General features: G+C 46.2%; 1 protein-coding gene across 11 annotated transcripts in view; it reads right to left on the bottom strand.

Moving 5' to 3' along the window:
- The window catches only part of agrn (agrin), a 198,479-nt gene that overhangs the window by 125,697 nt on the left and 58,092 nt on the right, over positions 1-14,690 (bottom strand). For 2 of the 11 annotated variants that reach the window (XM_029834082.1, XM_029834087.1), the window contains exon 1: positions 10-1,977. The exons of the other annotated variants lie outside the window; for them this stretch is intronic. In XM_029834082.1, the coding sequence (XP_029689942.1) occupies positions 10-175 (166 nt within the window). In that variant the 5' untranslated portion in view covers positions 176-1,977. Of the gene's footprint in view, positions 1-9; positions 1,978-14,690 lie in introns of those variants that run through there. 11 annotated transcript variants of the gene reach the window in all.

Here is a 14,690-nt window from a genome sequence, read left to right as displayed (position 1 = left end):
CCCACGTACAGTTGTTGAGGAACAGGAGCACAGCAAAGCCCAGCGTGGAGGTGGCCAGCAGAATCAAACAGATGTTGCAGGGGATCATGAAGTAGCGCACCACCAGGGACACCTTGTGTTGGTACCTGCGGTCCTGATCCAGCGGCGGTGGCGAGGGATAATGGCACCCGCTCATGCTCCACTCCAGTGACCCCCTCCCCTCCAGCGTAGAGGAGAGGATGGGCCGAGGAGGGCGCCGAGGGGTGCCCAAGGACCCGTTGGAAAAAATGATGGCGGCGGGGCGAGGGCAGGGGGACGGGGACGAGGTCAAAACCGAACGCCAAAGGAGAATATGTGATGGTCGGCGCCCTCAGCTGCGGTTCCAGCTGTGTGCTGTGGCGGGGACCCGGCAAGTGTTTTTATAGCAAAATCGCAGCGGCAAACTTTCACTGGTTTCCAAGCAACACATTTTCAAAGGAAATAACATCCATTTGTAGCAGGAGAATAGGTGAGCGTATGGAGACTCCTACAGCCCCCCACCTGTCCACACCAACTCCATTCTGTAAAGAGACACTACTGGACTGTGGATGTGTGGATCTATTGTTGTTAAGTGGCTGATACTTACAGTGTAAACACGTGTCTGAACTGAAATGGGAGATTGTATCTGGTAAATGATGTTAGTGTGCGTTTGGCATGAATGTGAGATGCACCTAAAACATTAGAGCGACAGGAGGAGGTCCGGAATGTCAAATATCCACAAGGAAAAAATCCACGAACGCCAACAGTATATCCTTAAAAGACAGGGCAGTTCCTTCTCAAGAATCCTCCACAAGTCCAGGTCTGGGAAGGTGGGGGTTGCCTCCAACACGTGTCAGTTATCTTTCTGAAAGGTGGCAGCCAAACGTCGCTTTTGGCTTCCTGCGCATTCCCTGTGCGGGGCTCGTAAAGATTCACTTCTCTGAAGAGCAATGACTTTGCCTGATGTGCTTCTAACTCACGGCTGCTGCGATGTATCCTTTGGCTTGTGATCCGCGTGCTCGTGTCACAGTGAAGAGATATATGAGCACAGCATGGGAGATCCGTCCAAACCCGACCCTTTCACCAACTTGGATCTATAGGTGGGACGGCTGGAGACCAGCTGTCCGTGTGTCGGTAAAACATATGCTGCGGAGGTTTGCGTGCTGGCTGCTCCTGCCTTTTTTAATACTCCAGGACGGTCTCAGAGAGGTGATGAACAGCCGCCCCCCCCCCACGGAGATGGTGCTCTCAGTATGCAATCGGTCAGAAGAGGCGGGTCCGAGTAGGAAAAAGTTGGAGGGGCTGAGTGGCTCGTCGCCGCGCAGCCGTCTTCTACCCCCAAGAAGCTACAGATGAGCGGCCAAACACAGAGGCTTTAAATAACAACGCATGCATGAAGAGAGCGACAAAAACCTGCGCGATCAGAAGCCGCCACAGAAGCCCCACGAGGTTTGTTGGACTTCCACTGCATGTGTTCCGGTGAAAAATCCCTCCCCCGGAATGGTGACAAAAGTGTCGGCAGAGGTTAATTTCATCTCTTCCATTTAAAGAACTTGCCGAGTCTTTTTCATTGCTTTCTGGATTTTTATCTGTTTTACGCACACACTTCCCACAGGCGTCCAATCCCCCCGTGAGCTCAAGGATGGGCTTTTTCCTTTCAGGGATCCAACAGTCACTGACAGCCAAAAGAACAAATGAGTTTCCGAGTATTCATTGCGCGCGTAATCCCCCAGGCAGCAGGTAGTGGTCCCAGTGTCAGCGCACTCAGCCGACTGGAGCGGTAAGTCACTGAGGGAAGCCGGTCGGAGAGACGCGGTATTACATAGAGAGGCAAAGTAGGTGAAAATGAAGAGGACAAATCCGCTCCTGTCATTCAGATCTTTCTGAAGATGAAGAAAACACCAGCGGTGTGTCGCTGATTGCCCAAGCACTCCCCTCCAGAGCGCTCCTCTCTCAACCCTCAGTCAGCGGAACGGATGAGCACATAATGAGAGAGCGAGCGAGATAGTGTGTGTGTTAGAGAGAGAGAGAGAGAGAGAGAGAGGAGTGGTTGAGGGGCTGTCTTTAACAAAGGCAGAAAGGAGGAGGGGTCGGAGTTGGGTGAGGGAATGAGGAGGGGAGAAAAGGAAAACAAGCGAGAATAAAGGCTTTGGGGAATAGAACTCGAGTCCTGTCAGAGTGGGTGGGGGACGGCAACACTGGCAGCATCAAAACAAAAGAGGGCCACGGTCTTGGGAGATGTCAACCCACCCCTCCATTTGTTTACAGGCTAATCAAAAGGCAAGCGACGCTAGAAAAGTTAAAGAATCTTTAAAAAAAAAGATTTAATGAGGTAAACAGAGAAAATAAGGCTCCTGGGGGAGGCGGAGACAGAACTTAGACAATAAAGTCACACGTTATAACTTATACAAGTCTCAATGACTTGACAAACAAACGGGCAGTTAATTAACGTCACTATTTTGACCCTCCATTCTGGCTTCCACCCAAATTGATGCTTTTCTTCAAATTGAAAACAAATCTATTTCATGACACATGTATATTTGTGCTTCCTTTAAAGGCACTGTGCGTTATAAGTTATTATAATGAGGTCATAATAAAGGAGTGGTTATGCTTTGATTTAGCAAGGCACTGCATCAATAGCTACTTTGAACAAACTCAATGGCTGCAGCCAGCAGATGCAAAGCGGTATCTATCATCAATTATTTATGTTTTTCACTCTCTTTCTCTCGCTCTCTTCCTCTCGTTCACCCCACACGCACACTTAACACTTCACACATGGTTGTGCACAAGCGCACACACTGCCAGGGATGTGCGCGGCTTCCAAGAAGGAGCTGCACAAATGCGCTGAGAATTGCCTTTCCTGTCAGACAGAAACTAGCACAAGAAAATGGCTCCTTCCGTCATTTCATGTCTGTTTTTTGGTTTAGAGTGAAACACGATTCGCACTGGGACAGGTGATCTCACATCCTCCCTCAGGTCATTCATCTCTCGGTTCATTCCAAAGCTTTAGCTGATCTCATGGGAGCGGACATAATGAGGGGTACCAGTTCTTCCTGTCTTTTGAGGGTCAAGAGTTCAACCCATCCAAACCATCATCTGCAACAACATTCACCCGGAGGTGCTGCTCCCCACTATTTTCAGCCCCTAGACCCCAAACAATCACACCAGATCTCACACAGCATAACAAAACATTGATTGATGGAGTCACTGAAAAGAAGACGGGAAACAGCTGCTGATTCTTAGGGCCACTTTTGTGTCGAATTTTGCACTTATGACGGTGTTAATCAACACGTAGTTGTCTCTTTGACATGGAAATTTGGCTTAATGAAGAGCTTAAAGAATTTTGAAAAATCAACAGAGCATTTGACCCGCAGACGTCACAGCATGAGAATAAATACCAGATTCCGCCAGCAGAGGCTGCTACAGAGTCGATGTGGCATTTTGTTCTGCTGCCACAAACCAAATAAGATCTTCCATCGACATCAAGGTTCAACCGCTTTGATCCATTTTTAATGGCCCAAGTATCACACGAGGTTAACATCTCTCTTTGAAGACTTTGAAATGGCAATTTTCATTAAGGAGCCAAAAGAGCCGCCCTCTTGCTTATTAGCGTGGCATGAGTTATATTTGATATGAGATGTGAGTGTGTTTCTGCATGAATATGTATGTGCTGTGGCACAGTGTGTGTGTGGAGGGTAAGAAATTTTGTCAAGTTCCATGACTTTTCAGGAATGATGCTTCAATCAAGGTGTAGGTGTGTGTGTTCTTGTGCTTGCTACATATTGAGTACCAACATCTGCATTCAATTAGCAAAGTAAGGACATTTTTTGGGAAATAAGGACATTTTGGCTGGTCCTCGCAACTTCAAAGGAGTGTTTAAGGCTTAAGACGTGGTTTTAAGGTTGTGGTTAGAATTGGGTTTAGGTCAGGATTAGGGTTACGGAGTACCGGTAAATAATATCAACAACTGAAAGGTGAAATCACTGTTTCAGCCTCAAATATGTAGATATTATTGACCATGTAAGGAAATCTGACGCTTGAGGTCCTGATGATAGATGATCCTACATCTGATCAGATAAGTGGTGCTTTCTCAGCCTTACACTGAGGCCGACTGTTTGTGGAAAGTAGTGTAAAGAGCTCCGTCGCTTAATGGGACATTTCTGAGTGTGGACGAGGGTGCTTGGGAACGCACGTCTGCTGATGAGTAGAGAAAAAAAAAAACCATTAGAGTGGCCCATTTATTAGAACCATCAGAAGTGGTGCTGTTTCATTCGCTAATGGCATTAAAGATCATCCCGTCCTGCTGTCCACTCTGAATCAGGGACTTAATGAACAGGAGGAAAAGGATAAAGTCAGTAAAAAGTTAGAATGGATTTAATAATTACTAGCGTAAAACCTGTCTGGCCACATCAGCTATTCATATGTGCCCCCCCCACTCCGATAGTCCAATGCCCAACAGTCAAATTTTGTTTTATTTCATGCGTTACGTTGGTGGACGTAATGAGAAATCCTTTGCCGTCTGGTCCCAAAGGTCACTCTGGAAGTACTGATACGTGCTTCCTGCCAGAGTGCATTATATGAATTGCCAAACACTACTTATTGTGGTACCAATCCCAGGGCCACTTTTAAATTCAAGGCCACGAAATTCACTTTCAGGGATATTAAGTCGACATCAAGAGATGTTGAATTCTTCATGTGCATCCGTCCGTGCAGGATGTGAGATTGCTCACCCAATGGACAACAGTCGCTCAGCTGTAGCATTAACCTCAATCACCATAGTTCGGACTTCACAGCGGTGTCCAACAGATCCCCTCATGTCCTTTAAGACAGGCCACACAGGGCCTCTTGCAGTCGCAATAATTCCTGTAGAACTTGGGGGGAGCTAAAACTGTTGCTGTCACGACAAATGTGCACTGGAGGAATGTGCCAATTCTGCTTCAGCAGGTTACTAAAGAAAGTTGCTGCAGCAGATATTCAAAACAGATAATGCAGAAAGCGGTCGTCTTTGCAGTGAATGTGTGTGTGCAGGAGTGCCAGCCATGAATGCAGATCACAACACCACGAAGGCCATGAACATATGAGTCATATGACCCTTATACTCTTTAGTATATTTAGTATTTTAATACTCCTGGTAACGATTTCAGCTTTTCTCTATGCTGTGGTCAATTTCTATATTCAGATGAAAAGATTACAGAAATCAGCCCAACTGCTGGACAATTTCACCTTCAAATCAAGTCTTAATTTACTATCAATATGTTCAAAATCCTGGAAGGTTATGATCATTTGCAGTTGGAGAAGCATGGGGAGTATATGGGATGTCACTTTGGTTTGAGAAACACTAAAACACTAGTGCTCAGGTCTTTAAATGCAGCGTTTTGGCAGAGAATCTCTGCCATTAATCAAATCTGTGTGTGAGATCCTCCGGCTGGTGCTACACAGCCATCCCCACGAGAATCTACAACACGATCCACCTGTCCGCACTCAATGCTTTGGGCTACATTAGCCTCATCCGCCCACGCCGTCCCACGCGACCTGCTTCTCCAGCCCGTGTTGAGCCAACACTTAGCCCAGGGACTCATTCAGTTCCTGTTCACTGCTGGACATTCAGTTCTCGTTTGTACATGGGGAATGAAACAAGCCGTTGCTACTGGCCTCAACAAAATGGATGATCTCAGACCTGCACCCCAGTGAACATACTTTATTTGTACTGGTTCTTTACGCAGGAGTAAGTCATCATTAGCCACACATTTCCTCCTGCACACCAATAGCCGCAACAATAATGATTACAAGATGTAATATCCTCCCCATTTGCTGCATTGCCCTGTTTATTCAGGTCTTCAGCAGCAGCATTTTCCCTTAATAGCCATATAGGAAATGATTCCAAGATATGGCAATAGCGGGAGGTGAATTAAAATAGTAGAAGAGTCAGGGTGAAAGGGAAGCAGCGATGGATTGACACCTGTGAACGCTGGATGCATCGCTAGAGGTTGACACGTCTCTGTTGTGTCGCATATGGAGCCAATTGTGGTGACTGTGTAGGAAGACAGAGGGACGCAGTCTGCGGTGGAGCGTCTGGCTCCGACAGAATCTGCCTCGAAAAGGCGCGTCTGATGGAGCTGAAGGATGTTACAGATGTCAGTCTCTGGCCAAGTCAGCCATCTGTCACAGGGAGCCGGCCAAGTCGCACCGGCCCCGTCATGTGGCGAAACTGGTGGGAGGCTTACGTTGACCAGTCATTATGAGCTGGAAGCTGTCCTTTCAACATGGCTGACTCCCAGCTGCAGTTAATGCAACGGTGTGAACAGAGGACAGATGGGCGAAACATACTTTCACACAGAAATGTCTGTGTGAAACATTCAAATGATAAAAAATAAATGTTGCGGGATGTTTGAGTCACTCCGAGCTATGCAAAACTTTCAGGCAAAGACTATCTTTCACGATCGGGCATTCATCAAAAAGCATTACTGGTGAAAATGTGAAGTTTTTGCAAAAGAAAGTCTTGGGAGAGTGAATGAGTTTTTCCACTTCAGTTCACTTATTTTACTCTCGGCTTTCTGTTATCTGCCCCTGCTGCTGCACAGCTCTAATTCATGGAGCCCCGGGACACACCCAAATGCTCCTCCCCGCTTCAACTATGCCCATCCTACGCAGACTTCAGTTCCATTTCAGAGTTATTGTGAAGCAGAGTCACGTAATTGAATTACACCTCAACATCTAATGTGGATTCCAGCATGTTTACATTTTTAAAAAGATATAATGGAGATGATAAATAAGATGGCCCAGGTCTAAACCGACGGGAGGAAGCGGGCAAGATGGTGAGATAATGAAGTGAAGAATTTCGCAGGAGTCAGTAGGTTAACACTCAGACACATAAAGTGCGATTTGGCGAGTTAATAAGAAGGCGAGGGGAAATATGACGCACTGCTGTGAACAGATAATGATGCCAAGAGGAGGGGAGTGAAAGGGAAATGCATCAACCACTCTCGTCCACACGCGAAGGTTTTATTTAATGAGCCGCTCGTCTGAGGCGTCATTATGCACATTGGCTTGAAATAGTCCATTCTGGACTCCAGCATCTGTCAAAGTCTTAGTGTTGGGCTCTTGCAGAGGCTCTATGTTTTACATCAATATGTATTTGCTCAAAACACCTTCGTATCAGACTTTTTAAAGCGTTGTGTGAAGTCGTTCATGCGTTGCGGTGGCAAACTGAACACAAGTGCATGTTCCAAATAGGCTTTGTGGCTTCCAAGTGACAGTGACAAGCTATTGCAACCAGTGAAACTCCCTGCTGCATTTACAGTAATAAACATGCCGCCCTCCCTTTGCTGTCTATTTTTTAAACCATATCATCAGTGGCGGAGCATCGAGCTGGGTCCTCCCATAGAGAGGACAGAGAGGGAATATTAATTGGTGAGCGATGGCCGCTTGTGTAGACCCGGCCCATAAATGAAAGGGATATAAATTATTCATATGCCTAATCAGACAGCATGTGCTCAAGTCACTTTGTAAAGTCTGACAGCGTCTCGGCTACTTCTTCACAAACAACTCCAGTTCCTCTTAGCGGAGTCGCTACAGTCAGAGGAGCCCGCGTTCCACGATGACGAAAGAACTGTTTTTCTGGCTGCAACCAGCCTGCAAAAGGAATGACCCGCTTTGCACCAGGCATTCAGACGCTTCCAGCGCTGGCACGCCTTTATTCTGAAAGGAGTGAGCGGCAGATTGCACGCAAACGTGTGCAGTAATGGTGTAAATGCTCCGAAGACAAAGGAGAAGCAAGGGCAACTTTCGGGACGTTGCCGAGCGTCTGCAGACTAGGGGAACATATTCCAGCGGCGCCGAACAAGAGCGGAATGAAGTAATCAATGAGGAGAGGCGATCATTTGAAACAGTGAATTAGTCTGCTAGAAATGAACAACCAAGAGCAGATAAACACATAACGATCGGAAAACGCGTTGGTGCATTTGTGAGGAACATTTACTACAACCACCTGATAGGCTGCCTGCTCCAATGTGCATAAGATTGACAACAGGCTTTGTCAAATCTGGCGTCCGAAGCGAACGGCCGAGTGCAAATCACCACACAAAATCGACTTGCCCTGCGTTCTCTGCAGCATTCAATTCTACGGAAAGGCAAAAGTCGAGTAGAATGGCCTCGGATTAGTTCTAGCGGCTATCATTTGCCACAGCGCGCCCGGTGGAAAGGGCGGTAAAACGGCCTCGGGCGTGGCCACCTTGAGGCTGACATGCATGCGTTAGCCCGTGACCGTGTGAGCCGATGAGGACGTTATGCATGACACAGGAAAGCTGTGGGATACTACCTCTATAGCTTTACCTGCTCACTACTGGTAACTATCAATGCCATTTCTAACTGGTGGGTTTTTGCATGTGGTCTTGGGAAAAACCTGGATTCAAGCGCTGTGCAGCTTCTATCCACTCAAACACCCACAAGCATATATGCAAGATAAGCAAAATAGCATGGCATTCAACAGAAAGGCTCCTTCCTTCCAAATGCCACTATATGATCTACTAAAAAAACTGTGATACTAAGGTACGCAGAGGTGGAAGCTGGATTTAGGCAATATTTTTTTATTTAATTTATGACAAAGGAGGGAAAAAAACTGCTGAGAAGCTGCGTGCAGAGATTTCTCCCAAAGCCACTTTAGAGGACTTACTGATTTTTCCCTTTCAAGTGTTTATAGTTGAGAGCTCATTTTACCACAACCCGCGATTAACAAGAACACTTCTTCCTTCTGGAACGGCCTTTTAGCGAGTCGGGAGATTGCCTCGAGTCCCAGAGTCCTGTCCTGTGGCCCGGCCTGACCTCTGACCTCCATCTCTCAACAGAAAAGACAAATAGAATTTCTCGCCGAGGATCAATAAACTGTATTACTTTCCGAGGCTGGGTCACAGCACAGAACCCTTAATCTCTCCCACTTGCTGGCCTCCATTTGGCTACTGGCTGGCGTGTCCATAAAAGGCGAGTGAATGAAAGTATTTGTCCTGTGTTTTTAAAGCTGTGGACAGAGAGATAATAGCAACGACATCACTCGCGTCTACACAGCTTCTGAATATTCCGACTGACGCCTGGGTGACGCGGGATTGTCACTCGCCCATAGGCTCATTGCCTCCCTCTTTCCATGCAGACTCGGTACAAGCTCTGCTTTTCTTGGAGACTCGTGTACAAGATAAAGAAAAAAAAAAGAGTGAAAGGGCAACATTATTAAGAGACGATTAACTTTGACGTATTTCCGTGCTCCGCGCCGCCATTTTTTTCCTGCGATCCCTCATCAACAAGCGGGAAAAAATGTGGACAAGCTGCGCCGGTGGACCAAACTTCGGGAAGCGACGGTACAGTGGGCTTATTGTACCATTTCTTCTTTTGCACGCGCGTGTGCGAGAAGTGCGCGACGATGATGAGCTTGGCGTGACGCCGAGGCAACGCGCCGCCTCATCCATTATTCATCTCAGTAACAAATTGATAAACTCAGTAAATGAAGAGGAACAACGTGGACTAAAAGAGCCATTCAGCGTCTGGCGGCGTCGTGTAGCCCATATTAATCAGCCAGGGACACAATTATGATCTTTGAGACAACCCCTCCCACCCCAACATTTATCCACCTGAGTCACTCAGCACCTTCTACATCCGAGTCCCCTGGGAAGAAAAAAATTCCTTTCCACCACAGGTTAATGTGGGCTGGAGCATCAGACGCTGCACACGCATCGGAATATAATGATATCCCAGTCCAACTGCTTTATATCAAATTCGTGCAAGATACCAGCGGGATGAATTACCACCTCGTTGCTACGGTAACACCTCTTATGCAGGAAACGCCACGCTGCGTTTTGAAAGAAATGATGATTTTTTTGTGTGTGTGTGTGATTTGATTTTGAAAAACCATCCCAGTGATGATGGGGAGGAGAGAAAATCGAAGGGCACAAGAGGGAGAAAAGATTGAGAGAAAAGGGGGGACAAAAAAGAAGGAGTGGAGGAGAGGAATGAGGCGAGGCTTGTCTCGCAGCGATTGGCAGCCGCGCTTCTCACAATTTGGGTCACTCCTGCCGCTGTGTTTCTGCGAGGGGAGCAGAAACACCTCATCTGCCATTCATTTCATTTCCATTCCAACACCTGCAAGTCATTTGCATTCAGTCAGTTTTACCTCTTCCTTTTCTTTTCTCCACGTGCCACTACATTTCCTGAATGATAACGCTGTAACATTTTCATTGGCCGTCCACAGGCCTGGACACAATGTTACCTGCATCCAAAGCAGGGAAAAGTGGAAAGTCTTTGTTAGAAACGTGCTGATTTTTCCTTTTTTTCCCCCCAGACATCCTCAGTCCCACTTCTTCTCTCAGGTTTCCACCAGCGACCTACCCCCCTCAACCTCCTGATCAAATCCAGATCTTTGCTACATGACCCTTACGAGACCCTGCGCGGCTCGGTGGCTCCCCCAGGGACCCTTGTTCGGATCATGTCTCACCTCTCCACGGCAACAACTCAGCCAGGCGCTCAATAGTTACGCTGATTAGCTGTTGTCGCTAAGAGTGCGGCGCCAAGGAGCCGCTGCTTTTTAAAGCACGTTTCGTCCTGAAGTCCAAAATATGTTCACGAATTAAAAACATAAAAGACGTCAAAGGAGATTTCAGACCGGGAGGCTGAAGAAGTTTGAATACATCAGCTTCACCGCTGCAGGAACATTTAGAAACCGTGACAGAGCGCCGAGGGGAGGGTTCTTCTGGGGTGTGGTCTTCAGTCAGAACATTTCCCAATGGTGGAGTTCCGCAACATGAGGCAGGATCATTGATAGCTGATCGGAGACATCTTCTCCGAGATGGCGGACGGACCGACGACGTGGTGCAGGCGTTCTTAGGCTGTTTGCAATGGAAAACTAAGGGCTTCTAGCATTAGCATTGCACTGGTAAATACATCTGGAGGAAGCTAACGCTCAATTTTTTTCTGTTAACCCTTATTTCTAATTACGGTGAGAGGATGATGAATACATCCACAGGGGGACACATGGTGATCCTATGAGATACACACGTCATGCAGACAGCAAGAAGTAAAGATTGCACGGTACCTTTATCAAAAAGGCAGTATATGAATCAATATTATTGTGATAATTTATGCAGGAATGTGTAATTACGACGATCCAAAATACCAAAGAGACGAAAAGCACTTTGTGGATTTTTTTTACGAATAAATAAATCCTGTCGGCACCACCTCATGTTTACCAATCAGGCCCGCCTGAAAGGCTTTACACCGGAGGGTACCAAAAAGGACTAAAGAAAATAAAAATCCAACACGGGGGAGTCTTGTTTTCATTCCGCGGTGAGGCAGGATTCTACAGTGGTTGTCATCCAATTTGCTTTTACCTACTCTTTTCCCTTTTGTGAGGTCCTTTTTCTGTCTCCCCCCCTTCGAAGTTTTGACGACATTCTCTTTTTTTGATTTAGCTTCACCGCACGATAAACTAGCCACACGTTATTCCCGATTTAAAAAAGCACAAGCACACACGCAGAGCTGACTTTTATCATTCCCACATCACAGTAGCAATCATCAGCTCCACATTTTGGTGATGATTTGCTTTTATCCCCATATCCACTAAGCTCTGTTTTGATTAATCTGTTAATCATTTAGATTATAAAACATTCCATCGCCTACAGGATTTCCCAGGGCCCAAATTTGCTTCCCCAGACTGTGTCCTCAGAGATATTTCATTTACAACAGCGTAAAGCAGGCAAATTAGACTTGGATGAGCGGATCAATAATCCTTTAGAGTCTGCTGTGCGTCCGAGTTGTTGTTGTCACTAGTTTGGGAAGCAGTTACACACTCTAGTATTCCCATCCAAATAAACATTCCATATCACGGCACCATCCTATAATTCTGCTTGAGGGTCACGGTGCAACAATGCTGGAGTTTCGCTGGTAGTTGACGTGATATCTGGCACGAGATTAGCGATTATCCCAAAGTGGGTGCGATTCTGAAAGCTGTTTTAGATCTGCGGACACAGATTGGGACCCCCGTGTGCTTTGGGGCAGCGGTTGCCGGCCGGTGATTGAGAATGTAGGGCAAACCCTTTAAGTGGAGAGATGAGGAGAGGGGGGAGATCATCAGAGCCATTACTACATGATAAATGATTTGCTGGCTGGTGAGCTGCCCTGAGGGATTTGATGGGATGGCAAGACTGTAGTTTTGCATATGTGTGTTCGGGGGTGGGTGGGGGACTTGTGGCTTACTTATATCCCAAGAGAGCTGCCCACATCCTGCTAATGCAATCTGCTTCAGAGCAAGGGAAATGGAGAGGTTAAAGGCACAGCCAATCACACACACACACACACACACACACACACACACACACACACACACACACACGAGCCTTGTATTTCTATCGTTGTGACACTTTCATGGTCATAATGCATTCCCTGGCCCTTTGTCCTGACCCTAATCATCCCAAGTAACCCTAACCATAGCAAGAACCCACACACGCACACACGCACACACACACACAAAATAAATCACACATGGGAGAAACCATTTATTTCAAATTCATTTTAAAAGACTATAGCCCAGACCTTAATTCATAACCATAACCTTATTCCTTTACTATCAAATTAGTAATTAGTTTAAAAATAAATTCACATTCATCAATCAAGGGCATTTAATCCTAAAACTTTTAATTAAATTTAGATCAGAGCCACAAACTTATCTCTTCACAAAGATTGGGACTCCACATATGAATATACGATGGAGAGAGACACACGCACACCCAAATTCTACTATGTCCACTATGTGCACTTTTTATCGAAAAGAGGAAGATATATATATCATTTAATGGCAATTCCATAGCAATTCAAGCACAGTAAGAAAGTAAAGTGGGATTAGATATTAAGAGCTTGACAAGCCAGACAGAGGGAGAGAGAAATAAATAGTGAGAGAGGCAGAATAAAACACAGGGGAGCTGCAATGACAGTAAGGTGAAGGTAAGAGAGAGCCAGCAAGAGGGTAATAGCTGGCAGGAGAGGTCCAAGCCGGCTTCTGCCAAGATAGAAAGAAGGGGAGGAATTGAGCAGCATAACCCTCAAGACCTTGCTGTCTGCACGAGAGAATGGTGTGTCTGTGTGTGTGTGTGTGTGCACGTGTGTGTGGGGGGCCTGTGTGTCCACATCATTGAGGAGAGCATGCTGCACTGGCAGGTCTAACAGTTGATGTCAGGCTACATTCGAGGTTCAGATTTGGGAGGGAGGGAGGATTTCTCCAGCATTAGGCCCCAGGGGAGCTCTTCTTGTTGGGTTAAGCCTGCCAGCTTGGTCTGCTGGCTCAGCCTCTGGATGAAGCTGAAGGAAAGGAGAAGCAGCTGAATGAGCTTTGGCTCACAGTCTGAGCACCGCAGCACCAGCCAATGTGCATCCTGAGGTGATACTTAATTTGTGCTGGTGCTCATTTTGAATGTGATTCGCACTGTTTTCTGAAATGATTTATAGATTGAACATACAGAAAGAGCTTTAATTGGTTTGAATGCATTCACTGATCTTCTGTTTCTTGCTTATTTCTAAGCTGGGACATGAAGCTTATCCTGTGTAGTAAGATACTGGACAGGTCACCAGTGCGTTAACATACCATTAACTTAACTTAACTGTTTTTAGATGCCTATCCAAACAGAAGGAGGTTCCCCACTGATGTGCTAACCACCGCACCGGCTCGGTGACCAAAATGGGAAGTCCAATATGACCTGTATTTAGCTGTAGTTTATGCGTTTGTATTCATACTTAAAAGTCTGCCACTAGTGGACTGGATAACGAAGGAAGGAGATCACTGACTACATCTCTGACTGCAGATTTCAATGATGGTGCGCGTCATTGCACATACAAAAAAACCTACCAAACAAACTCTGTCGGGACATTGTTTAACAAGGTCAGTAATGTGGTCTTTTTACACCTGGACTGACCGTTTTCTCTCTCACATACACATGCACACTCCTCTCTCTGCTGGCAATCGCGGCTCAGGAGAAATTAATCTATATCCAGGTCTAATCTAAAATGCTGCACTTAAATAAATATTCTTTCAGTGTGTTATTACCTCAAATTAGTTTAATTATTTCCTAATCTCAGTTTAGCCACAAATAGGGTGAGGGAGAAGACAGGACCCGATCCCAAATATCTCCAGTGGAAAGCCTGAACAGGTTACTGATCCATTTGCAGAACACAGAACACACATTGGAGCATTTCAGCTTGTTTGCTTTAGTTCAGGATGGTACGGTAAAGTTTGTATTGTATTTCTTCTCAGAGGCAAACAGGGTGGATTGCAGTAGTTGTATAACAAGTCTAAGCAGTGCAAATGCGCAGCGGCCTGATAAAATGTGACTTTGACCCGAGCTCAATAAACAGAAACTGCATTGAGCGCCTGCCGAGTCCTCTCCAAACCTGCATAATTCGGCTGCAGCTTGTTCAGCGCCAACAAAATCGTATCATCAAAATTGATGATATTTGACAGAGAAATTGCAGAGAAATAGCAGTAGTGTGACAACCTGACTCAGTTTGTGCGTTTCTTTGGAAGACGAGAGAAAACAGACCCACTTGCAACGACGCATGAAGGCCCCCAAACTTTGGAATGAACCACTGACGCTTATTGCTGGGGGTGACGTTGCCACCCACTGAAGTAACCTTTAAAAGGAGGTATTCATTCGAAATCTTTGTAT

The sequence above is a fragment of the Takifugu rubripes genome, chromosome 3 (assembly GCF_901000725.2).
Source record: "Takifugu rubripes chromosome 3, fTakRub1.2, whole genome shotgun sequence".
Classification (NCBI taxonomy): domain Eukaryota; kingdom Metazoa; phylum Chordata; class Actinopteri; order Tetraodontiformes; family Tetraodontidae; genus Takifugu; species Takifugu rubripes.
The sequence above is the reverse complement of the archived record's forward strand: the minus strand, read 5'-3'. Positions and strand labels throughout refer to the sequence as shown.